At 38.7% G+C, this 19,465-nt stretch overlaps 1 protein-coding gene across 16 annotated transcripts in view; it reads left to right on the top strand.

Moving 5' to 3' along the window:
* The window catches only part of AK9 (adenylate kinase 9), a 170,532-nt gene that overhangs the window by 2,570 nt on the left and 148,497 nt on the right, over positions 1 to 19,465 (top strand). For 15 of the 16 annotated variants that reach the window (XR_007518982.1, XR_007519005.1, XM_049898567.1 and 12 more), the window contains exons 2-5: positions 12,886 to 13,013; positions 14,514 to 14,577; positions 16,155 to 16,207; positions 16,292 to 16,388. Coding sequence is in view for 14 of the 16 variants with exons in the window: in XM_049898567.1 (XP_049754524.1) it covers positions 12,897 to 13,013; positions 14,514 to 14,577; positions 16,155 to 16,207; positions 16,292 to 16,388 (331 nt within the window). In the remaining 2 variants the exon portion in view is untranslated. Of the gene's footprint in view, positions 1 to 3,585; positions 3,705 to 12,885; positions 13,014 to 14,513; positions 14,578 to 16,154; positions 16,208 to 16,291; positions 16,389 to 19,465 lie in introns of those variants that run through there. The other variant, XM_049898549.1, reaches the window with a different exon arrangement.

Here is a 19,465-nt window from a genome sequence, read left to right as displayed (position 1 = left end):
AGCCACTGTGTCAGTCCATCTCGTTGGGGGTCTTCCTCTTTTCCACTGACCCTGTACATTACCAGGCATGATGTCCTTCTCCAGGGACTGATCCCTCCTGACAGCATGTCCAAAGTATGTGAGACAGTCTCGCCATCCTTGCTTCTAAGGAGCATTCTGGTTGTACTTCTTCCAGGACAGATTTGTTTGTTCTTTTTTTCAGTCCATAGTATATTCGTATTCTTTGCCAACACCACAGTTCAAAGGCATCAGTTCTTCTTCGGTCTTCCTTATTCATTGCCCAGCTTTCACATCCTTATGATGCAATTGAGAAAATACCATGGCTTGGGTCTGGTACACCTCAGTCCTCAAGGGGACATGTTTGCTTTTCAACACTTTGAAGAGGTCCTTTGTAGCAGATTTGCCCAATGCAATGCATCTTTTGATTTCTTGACTGCTGCTTCCATGGCTGTTGATTGTGGATCCAAGTAAAATGAAATCCTTGACAACTTCCATCTTTTCTCTGTTTATCATGATGTTGCTTATTGGTCCAGTTGTGAGGATTTTTGTTTTCTTTATGTCGAGGTATAATCCATACTGAAGGTTGTGGTCTTTGATTCATCAGTAAGTGCTTCAAGTCCTATCTAGTTCTCACAAAAACTAGACTGGAGAATTAAACAGACTTTAAATTGTTTTGGGTAGCACTCTGCCATTTCTGTCAGGATGATTTCCTGTTATTTATCTGGCCAGTGATTGGAAAGGGGGCATGCAGTTTTATGAGTGTCCACTAAGCCTTTTCTACCACAGTGGCTCTTACTCCATAGGCAGAGAACCACTGTGAAGATTTTGCCAGCTGCTGCCCCAATTATACACTCAATGACCAGGAAAATAACCATGGGGTGGTCCCGTGGACCCGTTGGAGGCACTGGAAACAGGTTTGAGCCAAAGTACATTTATTACTGAATCTCCATTTGCCCTCACTCTAATAGGGCCACAGTGGCATTTCGGTACAGTGGTATCAGTGTCAGCTCAGGCCCTGTGCCAACAGCCCTTGCAAGAGGAGGATATTCCCATTTCCACTGTGTGCAGTCCCTCTGGTTAGTGGTCGTAGCTTCCCTTGGAGAAGAATTAGGGGGACTGCTGTTGTAAATACTTGTCATGGTGTTACAGGGGGCCATCCTCAAGGTCCCCTTCAATAAGTAGGCTCTGCAGCTGAGACTTGAGTAAGGAATCTTGATTGTTCACTGTGGCTGCTGGCATCAGCCTTTGGTTCACTTGTTCTTTAGCTTTTTTAGAAATATAAATTAATGTACACTCACACTGACTGCTCATCTGTCTAATCCTTAGGAATGCTATGGTTTATAAGACATCGCCACAGGTCTTTGTGGGTCTTGCCGGTTGCCATTCTGGGCTTGATGCCCATTATGGTAATGATGTCTACTTTGCCTCTGATGGTAAAATGCTGCCACCTGTCCTCTGCTCTTCCAGCATTGTATCATTCCCACTGACTAGGAAACCCAGTATCATAGCAGTCTTTTCCCTACCTTCAACCCTGGCCCTCAAATGGTAGCCACTGAACTCCTTAATGATACCAGTGCCCCTGACTAGGTCGTTCCTTATTGCCTTAATGAAGAGAGCGTTCTCTGCCATCCCAAGGAACAGAATCAGCTGATGAGCTCTCTGCCCTCACATAATAAACCCATTCTAGCATGCCACCTCTGTGAGACTTTGACACCTCCCTCTGTACTCTGCCAAGGCAGTTCCAGCATCTCCACCTTATTTGCTGTAAGCCGTTGTTTTTTCACAGCTTCAAGGAACCTTCCCAGCAGTGTATTAGGACTGGTTCCAGGTGTCTTTGCCAGGATGTTGAACCATAAGTCATTGGAGAGAGCCCACATATCAATAAGTCTACATTCTGCTCAGTCTACATTCCCCAACTCAGCACCCTCAAGATCTATTCCTAGGCATGCTGTCTTGGTTTCTGCTAATACATAATGGCCAGGTCCTACAGCTCATTAGGTGAATAACACCTTTCTTCCCATAGCACTGCTTCCCCAGTTAGGCTGTGCTAACACTTGACCCCAGTTATTGCTGCAGAAGCGATGAGGAAAATAAAGGCAGATCTTGTGGAGGGCAAGCATTGTCTTGTGAGCTGTCTGCCCCAGGTGAGGCAATAGCTTTTCCTTCTCTTAATCCTAAGGATTTGGGGGAGTTTGGGGGTTCAAGGTATTCAGTCACATCTGCCCACCCTGATATCCCTATCCCAGGCCTCAAGGCTCTGGCTTTAGTGTGGAAAACTAGTCAGAGCTGTGAATTTAGATATCTCAATCAGATCATGTGCAGAGTCAGACAATTGAGAGCTTCTTTGTGGAGAAATATGTTCACAGTTTAGATGGGCTGCATCTCAACTAAAAAGGTCAAGTTTTTATTTTGTCTTTGCTGGTGAGATGATTTGATGAATCTTCCTTTGGATAATATGAGTAAGTCAGTTTATTTCAATGGTTAAAAAATTGTCTTCATCACTCTACCCTGTCTAAACCACCTAACCTCTTGGAAAACTACATTCACATTATAGCATCCAATTCATTAATTAGAGCAGCGAGCATTATGGGTTGAAATCATGAAAGAAAATCTAGTTCACAGTATAAATTACTCACTCTGTGATATGTTCCTTTGTTGACTGTTTAACATAAAGTTAGTCCTGGTGAATAATTTGTTATAGGGCCAGTGATGAACCTATAAGAAATTCAATATTAACTTTAACCACGTCAGTAGTACCACTTGTAATTCCTGCTTCCTAATTTTGACCAGTCTATATTTCAACAATTTTATCAACGCTAAAATGTAATAAAAAATGTAATACAGTTCCCTAAATTGTGATTTTACGGGCCTTAGATTCAAAAGGTCTTCTGTTACCTCCAAATTTTTACTGATTCCATAAATAAAAATAGCTAACTGGTGTGTTGAGGGAGTTATTATTTATATCTGTGGCCTCGTCAGTTGTGATAGAAAATGCCAAAGTGACTTAACATTTTCACATAATTTGTCTGATAAATGCTTCACCAAATTTTAATGTGCTGAGCAATAGGAGTTTTAGTTAAATTTATATTTGAAACTGCTTTATTTCTGTTTGGAACACATAATTACTGAACCACTTAATGTTGTTGTTAGTTGCTGTCGGGTCGATTCTGACTCAAAGCAACCTTGAATGAAACGTTGCCTGGTCTGGAACCACTTAATAGAGAATCTTTAATAAATGCGCCAACTCTAGTAAAAACTTTTCATGCATTTTTCCCCTTATAGTTGCATTCTATATAAACTTCCGCAGAAAAATATAATTATACTCCATTTTCTAAAAACATATGACCCCCACAATCTATTTTTCATTTTCTATTTTTTTCAATAATTTTTATTGTGCTTTAAGTGAAAGTTTACAAATCAAGTCAGTCTTGATACACCTTGCCACACGCTCCCAATTACTCTCCCCCTAATGAGACAGCCCACTCACTCCCTCCACTCTCTCTTTTCGTGTCCATTTCGCCAGCTTCTAACCCCCTCCACCCTCTCATCTCCCCTCCAGGCAGGAGATGCCAACATAGTCTCAAGTGTCCACATGATCCAAGAAGCTCACTCCTACGTGGCATCCCTCTTCAACCCACTGTCCAGTCCAATCCATCTCTGAAGACTTGGCTTCAGGAATGGTTCCTGTCCTGGGCCAACAGAAGGTCTGGGGGCCATGACCACTGGGGTCCTTCTAGTCTCAGTCAGACCATTAAGTCTGGTCTTATGAGAATTTGGGGTCTGCATCCCACTGCTCTCCTGTTCCCTCAGGGGTTCTCTGTTGTGTTCCCTGTCAAGGCAGTCATAGGTAGTAGCGGGGCACCATCTAGTTCTTCTGGTCTCAGGATGATGTAGTGTCTGGTTCATGTGGCCCTTTCTGTCTCTTGGGCTTGTAATTGCCTTGAGTCCTTGGTGTTCTTCATTCTCCTTTGATCCAGGTGGGTTTGAGACCAATTGATGCATCTCAGATGGCTGCTTGCTAGTGTTTAAGACCCCAGACACCACTCTTCAAAGTGGAAGGCAGAATGTTTTCTTAATAGATTTTACTATGCCAGTTGACTTAGATGTCCCCTGAAACCATGGTTCCCAGAGCCCTGCCCCCGCTACGCTGGCCTTCAAAGCATTCAGTTTATTCAGGAAACATCTTTGCATTTGGTTTAGTCCAGTTGTGCTGACCTCCCCTGTATTGTGTGCTGTCTTTCCCTTCACCTAAAGTAGTTCTTATCTACTATCTAATTAGTGAATGCCCCTCTCCCACCCTCCCTCCCTCCCCCCTCTCGTAACCACAAAAGAATGTTTTCTTCTCAGTTTAAACTATTTCTCAAGTTCTTATAATAGCGGTCTTATACAATATTTGCAACTGACTAATTTCACTCAGCATAATGCCTTCCAGGCTCCTCCATGTTATGAAATATTTCACAGATTCATCACTGTTCTTTATTGATGTGTAGTATTCCATTGTGTGAATATACCATAAATTATTTATCCATTCATCCATTGATGGGCACCTTGGTTGCTTCCAGCTTTTTGCTGTGGTAAACAGTGCTGCAGTAAACATGGGTGTGCATATATCTGGGTAAAGGCTCTTATTTCTCTAGGATATATTCCAAGGAGTGGGATTGCTGGACCGTATGGTAGTTCTATTTCTAGCTTTTTAAGGAAGCGCCAAATCGATTGCCAAAGTGGCTGTACCATTTTACAGTCCCACCAGCAGTGTATAAGTGTTCCAGTTTCTCCACAGCCTCTCCAACATTTATTCTTTTGTGTTTTTTGGATTAATGCCAGCCTTGTTGGAGTGAGATGAAATCTCATTGTAGTTTTGATCTGCAGTTCTCTATTGGCTAATGATCGTGAACATTTCCTCATATATCTGTTAGCTACCTGAATGTCTTCTTTAGTGAAGTGTCTATTCATATCTTTTGCCCATTTTTTAATTGGGTTATTCGTCTTTTTGTAGTTGAGTTTTTGCAGTATCATGTAAATTTTAGAGATCAGGTGCTGATCAGAAATGTCAGAGCTAAAAACTTTTTCCCAGTCTGTAGGTAGTCTTTTTACTCTTTTGGTGAAGTCTTTGGATGTGCATAGGTGTCTGACTTTTAGGAGCTCCCAGTTATCTAGTTTTTCTTCTACATTCTTTATGTTTTGTATACTGTTTATGCCATGTATTAGGGCTCCTAACATTGTCCCTATTTTTTCTTCCATGATCTTTATCATTTTAGATTTTATATTTAGGTCTTTGATCCATTTTGAGTTAGTTTTTGTGCATGGAGTGAGGTATGGGTCTTGTTTCATTTTTTAACAGATGGATATCCAGTTATGCCAGCACCATTTGTTAAAAAGACTGTCTTTTCCCCATTTAACTCCTTTGGGGCCTTTGTCAAATATCAACTGCTCATATGTGGATGGATTTATGTCTGGATTCTCAATTCTGTTCCACTGGTCCATGTATCTGTTGTTGTACCAGTACCAGGCTGTTTTGACTACTGTGGCAGTATAATAGGTTCTAAAATCAGGTAAAGTAAGGCCTCCCACTTTGTTCTTCTTTTTCAGTAATGCCTTAATTATCCAGGGCCTCTTTCCCTTCCATATGAAGTTGGTGATTTGTTTCTCCATCTCATTAAAGAATGTCGTTGGGATTTGGATCTGAATTGCATTAAATGTATAGATCACTTTTGGTAGAATAGGCATTTTTACTATGTTAAGTCTGCCTGTCCATGAACAAGGTATGTTTTTCCACTTATGTAAGTCTCTTTTGGTTTCTTGCAGAAGTGTACTGTAGTTTTCTTCGTATAAGTCTTTTACATCTCTGGTAAGATTTATTCCTAAGTATTTGATCTTCTTGGGGGCTACTGTAAATGGCATTGATTTGGTGGTTTCCTCTTCGATGTTCTTTTTGTTGGTGTAGAGGAATCCAACTGATTTTTGTGTGTTTATCTTGTATCCTGATACTCTGCTGAACTCTTCTATTAGTTTCAGTAGTTTTCTGGAGGATTCCTTAGAGTTTTCTGTGTATAAGATCATGTCATCTGCAAATAGAGATACTTTTACTTCTTCCTTGCCAGTCTGGATGCCCTTTATTTCTTTATCTAGCGTAATTGCTCTGGCTAGGACCTCCAACACAATGTTGAATAAGAGCAGTGATAAAGGGCATCCTTGTTTGGTTCCCGATTTCAATGGGAATGCTTTCAGGCTCTCTCCATTTAGGGTGATGTTGGCTGTTGGCTTTGTATAAATAAATGCCCTTTATTATGCTGAGGAATTTTCCTTTTATTCCTATTTTGCTGAGAGTTTTTATCATGAATGGGTGTTGAACTTTGTCAAATGCCTTTTCTGTATCAATTGATAAAATCATGTGATTCTTGTCTTTTGTTTTATTTCTGTGGTGGATTACATTAATTGTTTTTCTAATGTTGAACCATCCCTGCGTACCTGATATGAATCACACTTGGTCATGGTGAATTTTTTTGTTGTTGTTATGTTGTTGAATTCTATTGGCTAGAATTTTGTTGAGGATTTTTGCATCCAAGTTCATGAGGGATATAGTTCAGTAATTTTCTTTTTTGTGGAGTCTTTACCTGGTTTTGGTATCAGGGATATGCTGGCTTCATAGAATGAGTTTGGGAGTATTCTTTCGTTTTCTATGCTCTGAAATACCTTTAGTAGTAGTGGTGTTAACTCTTCTTTGAAAGTTTGGTAGAACTATGCAGTGAAGCCATCCTGACCAAGGCTTTTTTTTTCTGGAAGTTTTTCGATTACCTTTTCAATCTCTTCTTATGGGTCTATTTGGTTGTTCTACCTCTGTTTGTGTTAGTTTAGGTAGGTAGTGTGTTTCTAGGAATTCATCCATTTCTTCTAGGTTTTCAAATTTGTTAGAGTACAGTTTTTCATAGTAATCTAATATGATTCTTTTAATTTCAGTTGGGTCTGTTGTAATATTGCCCATCTCATTTCTTTTTTGGGTTATTTGCTTCCTCTCCTGTTTTTCTTTTGTCAGTTTGACCAGTGGTTTATCAATTTTGTTGACTTTTTCAAAAAACCGGCTTTTGGTCTTGTTAATTCTTTCAGTTGTTTTTCTGTTTTCTACTTCATTTAGTTCAGCTCTAATTTTTATTATCTGCTTTCTTCTGGTGCCTGTGGGTTTTCTTTGTTGCTCTCTTTCTATTTGTTCAAGTTGTAGGGATAATTCTTTGATTTTGGCCCTTTCTTCTTTTTGGATGTCTGCATTTATTGTTATAAATTGGCCTTTGAGCACTGCTTTTGCTGTGTCCCAAAGGTTCTGATAGGAAGTGTTTTCATTCTTATTGGATTCTCTGAATTTCTTTATTCCATCCTTAATGTCTTCTATAATCCAGTCTTTTTTGAGCAGGTATTGTTCAATTTCCAAGTGTTTGATTTCTTTTCCCGCTTTTCCTGTTACTGATTTCCACTTTTATGGCCTTATGGTCAGAGACAATGCTTTGTAATATTTCAGTGTTTTGGATTCTGCTAAGGCTTGCTTTATGACCTAATATGTGGTCTATTCTAGAGAGTGTTCCATGTGCACTAGAAAAAAAAGTATACTTGGTTGCTGTTGGGTGGAGTGTTCTGTATATGTCTATGAGGTTAAGTTGGTTGATTGTGGCATTTAGATCTTCTGTGTCTTTATTGAGCTTCTTTCTGGATGTCCTGTCCTTCACTGAAAGTGGTGTGTTGAAGTCTCCTACTATTATTGTGGAGCTGTCTATCTCAGTTTTCAATGCTGATAGAGTTTGTTTTATGTATCTTGCAACCCTGTCATTGGGTGCATAAATATTTAATATGGTTATATCTTCTTGGTGTATTGTCCCTTTAATCGTTATATAGTGTCCTTCCTTATCCTTTCTGATGGATTTAACTTTAAAGTCTAATTTGTCAGAAATTAATATTGCCACTCCTGCTCTTTTTTGATTGTTGTTTGCTTGATATATTTTTTTCCATCCTTTGACTTTGAGTCTGTTTGTGTCTCTAAGTCTAAGATGTATCTCTTAGAGGCAGCATATAGACTGATCTTGTTTTTTAATCCATTCTGCCACTTTCTGTCTCTTTATTGGTGCATTTAGTCCATTTACATTCAGGGTAATTATGGATAGGTATGCATTTAGTGCTATCATTTTGATATCTTTTTTTGTGTGTGTTGGTGATATTTTCTTTTTCCCACTTAATTTTATGTGCTGAGTAGATTTTCTTTATATGTTGTCTTTTCCTCATGTTTGTTGTTGTTGATTTTGTTTCTGCTGAGTCTCTATTTTTCTCTTGTATTTTATTTTGATGAGTAGGATAGCTTGTCTCCATTGTGGTTACCTTATTATTCACCCCTATTTTTCTAAATTTAAAACTAACTTTTATTTCTTTGTATCACCGTGTCTTCCTCTCCATATGGAAGGTGTATGATTGCATTTCTTAGTTCCTCTTTATTATTTTAATGTTGTCTTCTTTTATATAATATCATTGCTGTTACCCTGTTTTGGGCTTTTTTTTTTTTTTCCCATAATCTTGCTTTGTTTTTTTTGGATTTCCCTGTTTGCGTTGACTTCTTGTTGCTCTGCCCAGTGTTCTAGTCTTGGGATGATACCTGATATTATTGATCTTTTAAGCAAAGGACTCCCTTTAGTATTTCTTGTAGTTTTGTTTTGGTTTTTATGAATTCCCTAAACTTGTGTTTATCTGGAAGTGTCTTAATTTCACCTTCATATTTAAGAGACAGTTTTGATGGATATATGATTCTTGGCAGGCAATTTCTTTCCTTCAATTTTTTAAATATGTCCTCCCGTTGCCTTCTTGCCTACATGGTTTCTGCCGAGTAGTCCGAGCTTATTCTTATTGGCTCACCTTTGTAGGTGACTTTTCATTTATCCCTCGCTGCTCTTATAATTCTCTCTTTATCTTTGGTTTTGGCAAGTGTGATTATAGTATGTCTTGGTGACTTTCTTTTCAGATCTCCCTTATGTTGAGTTTGATGAGCATCTTGGATAGATATCTTCTCATCTTTCACAATATCAGGGAAGTTTTCTGCCAACAAATCTTCAACAATTTTCTCTTGTCTCTCCCTGTTCTGGTACTCCAATTACTCGTAGGTTATTTCTCTTGATAGAGTCCCGCATGATTCTTAAGGTTTCTTCATTTTTTTTTTTAATTTTTTTTATTTGATTTTTTTCACATATAGTAGTGCCAAGTAATTTATCTTCGAGTTCAGAAATTCTAGCTTCTACTTGCTCAATTCTGCTCCTCTGACTTTCTATTGAGTTGTCTACTTCTGAAATTTTATTGTTAATCTTTTGAATTTCTGATTGCTGTCTGTCTATGGATTTTTCCAGCTTATTAAACTTTTCATTATGTTCCTGAATCATCTTTCTAATTTCTTCAGTTACTTTATCTGTGTGTTCCTTGGCTTGTTCTGCATTTTGCTAATTTCCTTCCTGATGTCTTGAAGGGTTCTGTATATTAAACCTTTGTATTCTGGCTCTGGTAATTCCAGGAATGCACTTTCATCTAGAAGATCCCTGTATTCTTTGTTTTGAGAGCCTGTTGAGGTGATCATGGTCTGTTTCTTTATGTGACTTGATAGTCACTGTTGCCTCCGAGCCATCTCTAAGTTATTGTATTAGTTTATGCTTGCTTACTGTGTCGTAGCTGCTTGCTTTGTTTTGTTTTGGTATACCCCTGTGGGCTGCTTGAGTGAGCTAGGTTGATTATTTTCACCTTTGGAGCTCTAGTGTCCTGCCCCCAGCTGGCTAGAGCTGTTATCAGATATATCAGTCTAGGAGTCCACTTAGTTTTCTTGTATGAATTCAGCTCAGGTTTCCAGGTAGCTGATTATCAAGTGTGTGGTACAGGCTTTGTCCCCCAGTCTTAGAGGGGCAGGGGTGATTGGCGTATATACCGGTATCTGATTGCAGCAGGGGGTCATGCTCTGAACAAGGCAGGGGACTGAGAACCAACCCCTGAGTGTCTCTGAGGAAAATGTGTCCTTATTGCCTGGAGCGTGCTGGTGGATGGATTCTGCAGAGGGACCATGGGCACCCAGTGTTTTTGGTTGTAAGGACTGAGAGGTACCAGTTATCTTTGGACCCCTGTCGTGGGTAGCTGGGTGACCTGAGTGGAGCTACCAGTCCTTAGGTCCCTGGTGTGGGTAGGTGAGGACCTTGTTTAATAGGCAAAGCAATGTCAAATGTCAAACATCCACCTCTCCACCGCACAGCTGAAATGGTTGGAGTTTGCCAACAAGGGCCTATTCTCCCAGATAGGCCCACACAGGTCCATGCAGAAGGGAAAGGTACTCAAGGTCCGCGGACGGTTTATGCCTGGACAGGAGCTGCTTCTGTTCTGAGCTCCCCCGATTAATGGAGCTAGCAAATTATCCTCTCCCCCCGATTGAAAATTTTTTTCCTTCCCTAAGGCAGGGAGGATGGCTCTAGGTGCTCAACAGGGCCTATCTTAGCCCCAGGGATTGAGCCACTGAAGCTGGCTTGGGGGTGGTGGGGCGCGGTAAAATATACGCAAGTACTTAGCTTTTGCGGAGAGCAGCATTATTCTCAGGGTCCGGAGGTGTGAGTGGGCTGTGTGGCTGGCTGCTTCTCCCTGAGGAAACTGCGGCCCAATGCTAGTACCAGCCCGCCACTGCCGCTGCTCCGGGAATGGTGCCTAAGGGCTCCCTGTGATTCAGGTCCAGTAACTCCTCTCCACTTCTGAATGGTCTCTTCCTCCTCCTGTTCCTCAGTTTATTGTCTAAGCTTGCCTTTGATGCTCGGGGCTCCCAGCTTGTCACAAATATACTCGTTTCAGTTGTTTTTTTGGGCCTTTTTGTAAAGAGGGCTCGCTGGAAGTGGCTGTCTATTCCGCCATCTTGGCTCCACCTCCCCTTTTCCATTCTTGATGAAAAAATGAATACAAGAAACTTTTCTCTTTGTAATAATAATAAAAACAGTGTGAAATAGCTGCTACTATTCACCTCAGATTGGGAATATCAAAAGAGAGTGGTAGGGACTGTGGTGAACTGTGAGGGACATGCACCTGTCTAAATGGAGCAATGACTATTCAGTTTTAACCTGTTTTAAAATATGTAGGAATCTGGGTCACATGTTGCCAGGACTTCTACTTTTTCACAGGGTGCCAGAAATACAAATAATTTTATACAATCTCTTTATTTTAGAATGGTAAACTGAATAGATTTATTTTAAAATGTTGTTAACACTATGCAGGCCAAACACCTCAATGGGCTGTATTTGACCAGTACGCCACCATTTGCTAGCCTCTGTATACCCTATGGAACCCTTGTGGCATAGTGGTTAAGTGCTATGGCTGCTAACCAAAAGGCTGGCTGTTCAAATCCACCAGATGCTCCTTGGAAACTCTATGGGGCAGTTCTACTCTGACCTGTAGGGTTGCTGTGAGTTGGAATTGGCTCAATGACATGGGTTTGGTTTGGGTTTTGAGTATACCTTATCTCTTTTGACACACTTTCCCAGGAAATCTTTAAAGCTGAGGACCAGATCCATTTCTCTGGTTACAAAGGCTAACTTAGTTGGACAAATAACAGGGAGGACATGCCATCCTGGTCATTTTAAAGTCCAGATGCCCTGCTCTTATGGGAGTTCTTCTATAACTTCTGTATCCTCCTATATTTAATTTGAAGCCATGGTGGGACAGTTGTTAAAGTGTTCTGCTGCTAACCAAAAGGTCAGCAGTTCAAGCTCACCAGCCGCTCTGAGGGAGAAATATGTGGTAGTCCGCTTCTATAAAGATTTACAGCCTTGAAAACCTTATGGGGTAGTTCTACTCTGTCCTGTAGGATCACTGTGAATTGGAATTGACGCAACGGCAGTGGGTTTTGTTTCAGTTTTTATATTTAATTCTCCTAAAGTTGATTTATATATGTGATTACATCCCAATCAGATTCCCAGCAGGGTTTTTTTTCTGGGACTTGAGAAGCTTATTCTAAAATATGTATTCAAGAACACAGGGCCAAGAATTAATCAAGACTATGTTAAAGAATAATTAGGTGAGTGACTTGCCCTTCTAGGTATTGTGACTTCTTATCATCCAGTCAGTGTGATGCCAATTCAAGGACCGAAATATTGACTGATGAATCAGAAGAGAATTCTGAAACAGACCCTTGCCTAAATAGAAAATTGGCGGTAGAGATCATTGGAGAAACAATGATAAATGGTACTCAATGACTGATTATATGGAAAAAAGGAAATTGGTAGAAGATTATGTATCCAGGATACACCATAGATTAATAATACACACATATATACACCCATGTACATACACATAGATGTGTGTATGCATATACATTTTACTTTAACTTGATCTTTAATATAACACATATAATAACATGTGTGTGTGTATGTATATATATAGAGAAAGAGAGCCCTGGTGGCTCAGTGGTTAAGAGTTTGGCTGCTAACCAAAATGTCAGTAGCTAGCTGCTGCTTGGAAACCCTATAGGGCAGTTCTATTCTACAGGGTCACTGTGAGGTTGGAATTGACTTGACAATGGGTTTGGTATGTGTATGTATGTGCATGTATACATAAATGTACATATATACTTTTTCTTTAGCTTAATCTTTCAGAAACACTTTGCTTTAGCTGTGTCTTTTACACAGCATATTGTTGGATTTTGTTTTTTGTCTCAAACTAAGAGCCTATTATTGTTTTCACTGATATGTTTATCTTATTTACAATTACTGACAAAAACTAGGTGTTCAGTGATGTGGAATGGCTTCTGGGCTAAGTAAATTCGCAGGTTATTACAACTCTTCCTAGCCTGCCTGTCTGCTCTAACCAAATTAGATACTCTAACAATCTTACTCTTTCTTATTGTAGTGTTTTAAAGTATGATTTCCCAAGAGAAGACTGAAGAGTATCCTTTTGCAGATATATTTAATGAAGATGAAGCTGAAAAAAACTTTTTGTTGTCCAAACCTGTTTGCTTTATTATATTTGGAAAACCAGTAAGTTATCTCTTCTGACTTATTATTTAGTATAAATTGTTCATTTGAAAGTCATGTTCTTAGAAGTTATCGTATAAGAATGAAAACCACATGTGTGCTAGTTTTGGGGGTTATTTTGGAGTACTTATTAGATTTTCATTTTTTTAATTAAAAGCTGATATAATATTGGTGGTAAATTCACAATTTTGGAGTACTTATTCGATTTTTATAATTGAAAAGGAAACTAGAATGTATTGAGCTGATTTATATTATGAAGAAATTAACTTATCTAAACATTGCACCATGATAATTATTAGTAGTGTGTGATCCAAGGTTATTTCAGACTTGATTTACATATAAAACCTTTCTGAAATTTTGTCGCTAGGCTGTCTGGATATCTTAAGGTAGGACAGCAGAGATGAGCGGGGAGGTTCTCTTATTAATGCCTGAAGATACCAAGAGGCAATACACTCCCACCCTTTATCCACAGTGTGTTAGTGGACATATACGCTGTCTTTCCACAACATAGAAGAAACAAAAAATGGTTGTTGTAAGATAGCGTGCCTTTCTAGGCAATTATAGTAAGGACTTCTGGGTAAGAGCTATTTTCAGGCACTGAACTAGGTAGCAGTTACCATTAGAAGGCCTGAACTTGTTCTTAAAGGGACTTTCTAGAACAGCAGAGACTAAGGGCTGGATCCCTTGACTTAGTTTTACATGGACCCTGAGTTAGTACCAGGAAATGGTTCCAGTAACTTCCATCGTTTCCACAAACATAACTGAGTTTTAAAAGTCAACAGTAGAAACAACCAAATATAAATGTTACTTTATGAAAGTTATCTTTTATATTTAAAAGATGATACTTTTCAAAGACATAGGAAGGAGATTTTTGCTCTTCAAAATTACTAAATGGGAGTATATTAAAAAATTCATGATTATAAACTTTATGAAGAGAATAAAATGATGAATCTCAAAATAATCACAAATGATGTAGGTAATATTTTTAAATGAGTTACAAAAAATTTTAGAGCAAACCTTTGACAAAAAGTACAAATACCATTATGGTATAGTTTCCTGATTTTGAGGCTATCTTCTAAAAAAAATTAAAAAGTTTATTCAAATCACTTCATGAGATGTGGCAAATGCAACAATTAGTAGAGAAAACAAAACTCTAAATGTCTAGGATATAAACCAAACCAAAGCCATTGCCGTCGAGTCAATTCCGACTCATAGCAATCCTATAGGACAGTGTAGAACTGCCCCATGGAGTTTCCAAGGAGCAACTAGTGGATTCAAACTGCAAACCTTTTGGTTAGCAGCTGTAGCTCTTAACCACTACACCACCAGGGTTTCTATCTCTAGGATATACTCTTCATTTATTATGCAGAGAAAACATTTACTTGATTTAAGATTGACGTAATAGTAACCACCATAGAACCTTTAAACACTGGGATATCTGTTTCCTTGGCATATGATAAATGACTGTTCTATCGGGTTTTAAATAACATTTCTCTTTTTAAGGGGGTTGGGAAGACAACATTAGCCCGTCAGATAGCACAGGCATGGAAGTGTATTCGTGTCGAAGGTAAATATTATTTCCTCCCCCCAACTTCTTATAATAAATGCTTCAGAGTATACAGAAAAATTGAAAGAATTGTACAGTGAGCAGCCATATACCCACCATTGAAGTTGTCTGATTCACATATTGCTGTAGTTGCATTATCACAAATCTATCCCCTAGCAACGCATCAAATATTTTCTTTATAATAGCATCAATCGTGTTTTGCCTCTCTGTTAGTCCTAGTTTTAATCATAGAATTTAGGAGGGCTTATGAAATGGCCATGGCCCTAGTCTACTACCTCTAATTCTCTACTTCTGTAACTTAGATAGCTGATACAGGAATGGATATGTGTGCTTTAGCTGTCTTCTTTTGAAAGCCGAGAAGGGAAAGAGCTCCCGCAACTCTTCTTAAGAGCTTTTCCAGAACTTAATTGTCTTTGAAGATAAATTTTTTTTTCTTATTTATAAATTGCTTTGCATTCTCTCCAATATATAGTACAATGGGTTGATATTTGTATAAATAAATATGCTTTTAATTAAAAAAAAAACTCTTTATGCCATAATAGAAAAATTAATGAAAGAATTAATAGGGAATTCATAAATATAAAATAAAAAATAGACAAATTTAAGAAAAAAAGAGTTTAACCTCACTGTTATTCAAAGAAATTTTGATTAAAATAACACCAATCCATTTTTACCTAACAAATTGGCAATGAATTAAAAAATTCCTAACAGTCATTGTTTACAACGATGTTACGAAATGGGTATTCTGTATTCTATCAGTGAGATTGCAATCTGGTACCATTTTTTTGGAGAGCAATTTGGTAACACATACACGCACATGCAATCTTTAAAATTTCCCTCTTTCTTTGATCCAAAAATTCCACTTCTAGGAAATCTTAAAACAAAACAAATATTTCATAGATTATTAGCAGCTAGTAACATAATTCGGCTCCTGGGTCCTCCCCTATATCATGCCCCTATATGTTCCAGGATATCTTCCATTAAGGGATAAAATATTCCTCTTAAAAGGGAAACAAGTCATTGGAATTGCAGCCTCAGGACCCTTCTTTCTAATTAGTACTTACCCATTTTAATATTTTTTGATGCATACTTTTTTCTTATATAACCAGCATGCAAAAGCGAAGTGTTCTGGTTACAACTGCATGATTATAAAAGTAAAAAAAAAAAAAAAAAAAAAATTTTTTTGTTTAATAAAAGTAGTAGACTAATAATATGAATGTATACTTTTGTGCAATACTTTACAATTTACAAAGCATTATCATACACGCCACTTCATTTCACCCTCACATTCTCTTGTGTGCTAGACAAGGAACATGCATCCAGGGTGCAGAGGTGTTTAGGTTACCTTTCCCAAGATTCTTTAGCCAGCACATGGCAGAGGCAAGTTCATTGTGGAATACATTCTGCTGCCTCATACTATGATTACACTTCAATGGCAAAGTGTTTATGAATGTGCTTTGTAAACTCTAAAGTGATGTATAAATGTCTTTATTACCAAGTACAAAACACTCAAATATATTTGTTCATTTGGCAATGCTCATGCCAGTTTGTGCTAATATTTTTAATTCATGTTTTAGCTTTACCAATTTTGGAAGAGCAGATTGCTGCTGAAACCCAAACAGGAGTTATGGTAAGCAAATCTAAGTTTCAAAGTTATTGTGATAAAGTAGCTCCGTATCGATCACTAACATACAATATCTATGCTTGTTCTTAGTTGCAAGCGTTGCTGGTCAGAGGTCAAAGTGTTCCAGATGAACTTGTCATAAAGATAATATTGGATAAGCTCAACTCCCCAGAAGTCTCTCACTTTGGTATGTTTGTTTTTATACATCTAAAACCAGCAAAGCAGCCTTACAATTTATGCGTTATCTGAGTCACAAATAGTTTCTGGGGTTGCTTTTTCTCCTGCCTGGGCACAGGATTCCCAGTGTCCTGCTTTATTTGCTTGTTTGTTTTATTCTCCAGATTCAACATGTGTAAAAAAAAAAAACACACAAAACAACAAAACAACTAAGCTTTAGTCTTTTTAACAAATGGTGCTGGCATAACTGGATATCCATCTGTTAAAAAATGAAACAAGACCCATACCTCACTCCATGCACAAAAACTAACTCAAAATGGATCAAAGACCTAAATATAAAATCTAAAATGATAAAAATCATGGAAGAAAAAATAGGGACAATGTTAGGAGCCCTAATACATGGCATAAACAGTATACAAAACATAAAGAATGTAGAAGAAAAACTAGATAACTGGGAGCTCCTAAAAATCAGACACCTATGCACATCCAAAGACTTCACCAAAAGAGTAAAAAGACTACCTACAGACTGGGAAAAAGTTTTTAGCTCTGACATTTCTGATCAGCACCTGATCTCTAAAATCTACATGATAGTGCAAAAACTCAACTACAAAAAGACAACCCAATTAAAAAATGGGCAAAAGATATGAATAGACACTTCACTAAAGAAGACATTCAGGTAGCTAACAGATATATGAGGAAATGTTCACGATCATTAGCCATTAAAAAAAAAAAAAAAAGCCATTAGAGAAATGCAAATCAAAACTACAATGAGATTTCATCTCACTCCAACAAGGCTGGCATTAATCCAAAAAACACAAAAGAATAAATGTTGGAGAGGCTGTGGAGAGATTGGAACACTTATACACTGCTGGTGGGAATGTAAAATGGCACAACCACTTTGGAAATCGATTTGGCGCTTCCTTAAAAACTAAAAATATAACTACCATACGATCCAGCAATCCCACTCCTTGGAATATATCCTAAAGAAATAAGAGCCTTTACCCAAACAGATATATGCACACCCATGTTTATTGCAGCACTGTTTACAATAGCAAAAAGCTGGAAGCAACCAAGGTGCCCATCAACGGATGAATGGATAAATAAATTATGGTATATTCACGCAATGGAATACTACACATCGATAAGAACAGTGATGAATCTGTGAAACATTTCATAACATGGAGGAACCTGGAAGGCATTATGCTGAGTGAAATTAGTCAGTTGCAAAAGGACAAATATTGTATAAGACCACTATTATAAGAACTTGAGAAATAGTTTAAACTGAGAAGAAAACATTCTTTTGTGGTTACAAGAGGGGGAAGGGAGGGAGAGTGGGAGAGGGGCATTCGCTAATTAGACAGTAGATAAGAACTACTTTAGGTGAAGGGAAAGACAGCACGCAATACAGGGGAGGTCAGCACAATTGGACTAAACCAAAAACAAAGATGTTTCCTGAATAAACTGAATGCTTCGAAGGCCAGTGTATCAGGGGCAGGGGTCTGGGGACCATGGTTTCAGGGGACATCTAAGTCAATTGGCATAATAAAATCTATTAAGAAACATTCTGCATCCCACTTTGAAGAGTGGCATCTGGGGTCTTAAATGCTGGCAGGCGGCCATCTAACATGCATCAGTTGGTCTCAACCCACCTGGATCAAAGGAGAATGAAGAACACCAAGGACACAAGGTGATTACAAGCCCAAGAGACGGAAGGGGCCACATGAACCAGAGACTACATCATCCTGAGACCAGAAGAACTAGATGGTGCCCAGCTACAGCTGACGACTGCCCTGACAGGGAACACAACAGAGAACCCCTGAGGGAGCAGGAGAGCAGTGGGATGCAGACCCCAAATTCTCATAAGACCAGACTTAATGGTCTGACTGAGACTAGAAGGACCCCAGTGGTCATGGCCCCCAGACCTTCTGTTGGCCTAGGACAAGAACCATCCCAGAAGTCAATTCTTCAGACATGGATTGGACTGGACAATGGGTTGGAGAGGGATGCTGGTGAGGAGTGAGCTTCTTGGATCATGTGGACACTTGAGACTATGTTGGCATCTGCTGCCTGGAGGGGAGATGAGACGGTGAAGAGAGTTAGAAGCTGGCGAAATGGACACAAAAAGAGAGAGTGGAGGGAGAGAGCAGGCTATCTCATTGGGGGGGGCAGTAATTGGGAGTGTGTAGCAAGGTATATATGGTTTTTCGTGTGAGACTGACTTGATTTATAAACTTTCACTTAAAGCACAATAAAAATTATTTAAAAAAAAAAAACTAAGTTTTTGTGACCCATTCTTTTAGCATTGTGCTCTCCAGCAGAAGCATCAAAAATCTATTGTGGTCCGTCTAGCAATGCTGATAGCTTCAACTGACTCCTTCCCTACTAACCCTGAGTCTCATCACTTAGTCCTGCCAATGGCTAAGTTTCTCTGCATTAATCCACATTTAAAAGGCAGGAACGGAAACTAGAATGGTATCAGCTTGCCCTCTGGCTCCAGATAGCAGCAGGCCTCACCAGGTTCACCTATTTTGCCCTCTGACACTGGACCCAGAAGTCTCCCTGTACTCAAAAGGACGCTTTGGACATAATTTCTCAAGACAAAGACACTGAAGCTCAGAATGGCTAAACAGAAAAGAGCAAACTCTATGACATTTTACAAGAAGGGAAGAAGAATAAAGATGAGCTTGGGGGTAACTCGTCCGTCTGAAACAGATCTTTTGCGTGAAAGAAGAAAAATGTAGGATACTTTGAATTCTGAGTTAAGAGAGGACATCGTAACAATTAAGAATTGTTGTTAGTTGCTATAAAGTCAGCTCTTACTCATGGTGACCTTATAAATAACAGAACACAATGTTGCCCAGTCCTGTGCCATCTTCTTGATCGTTGGTATATTTGAGTCCATTGTTTGTGGCTATTGTGTTTTTTTTATTGTGTCAATCTATCTCCCTCATTTTCACTTACTCTCTGTTTTATGACATATTATGTCCTTTTTCTAGTGATTGGCCTATCGTGATGATGTGTCCAAAGTAAGCAAGCCAAAGTTTCACCATCCTCCATTCCAAGGAGCATTCTGGTTGTATTTTCTCT

The sequence above is a fragment of the Elephas maximus genome, chromosome 1 (genome assembly GCF_024166365.1).
Source record: "Elephas maximus indicus isolate mEleMax1 chromosome 1, mEleMax1 primary haplotype, whole genome shotgun sequence".
Lineage (NCBI taxonomy): Eukaryota > Metazoa > Chordata > Mammalia > Proboscidea > Elephantidae > Elephas > Elephas maximus.
The sequence above is the reverse complement of the archived record's forward strand: the minus strand, read 5'-3'. Positions and strand labels throughout refer to the sequence as shown.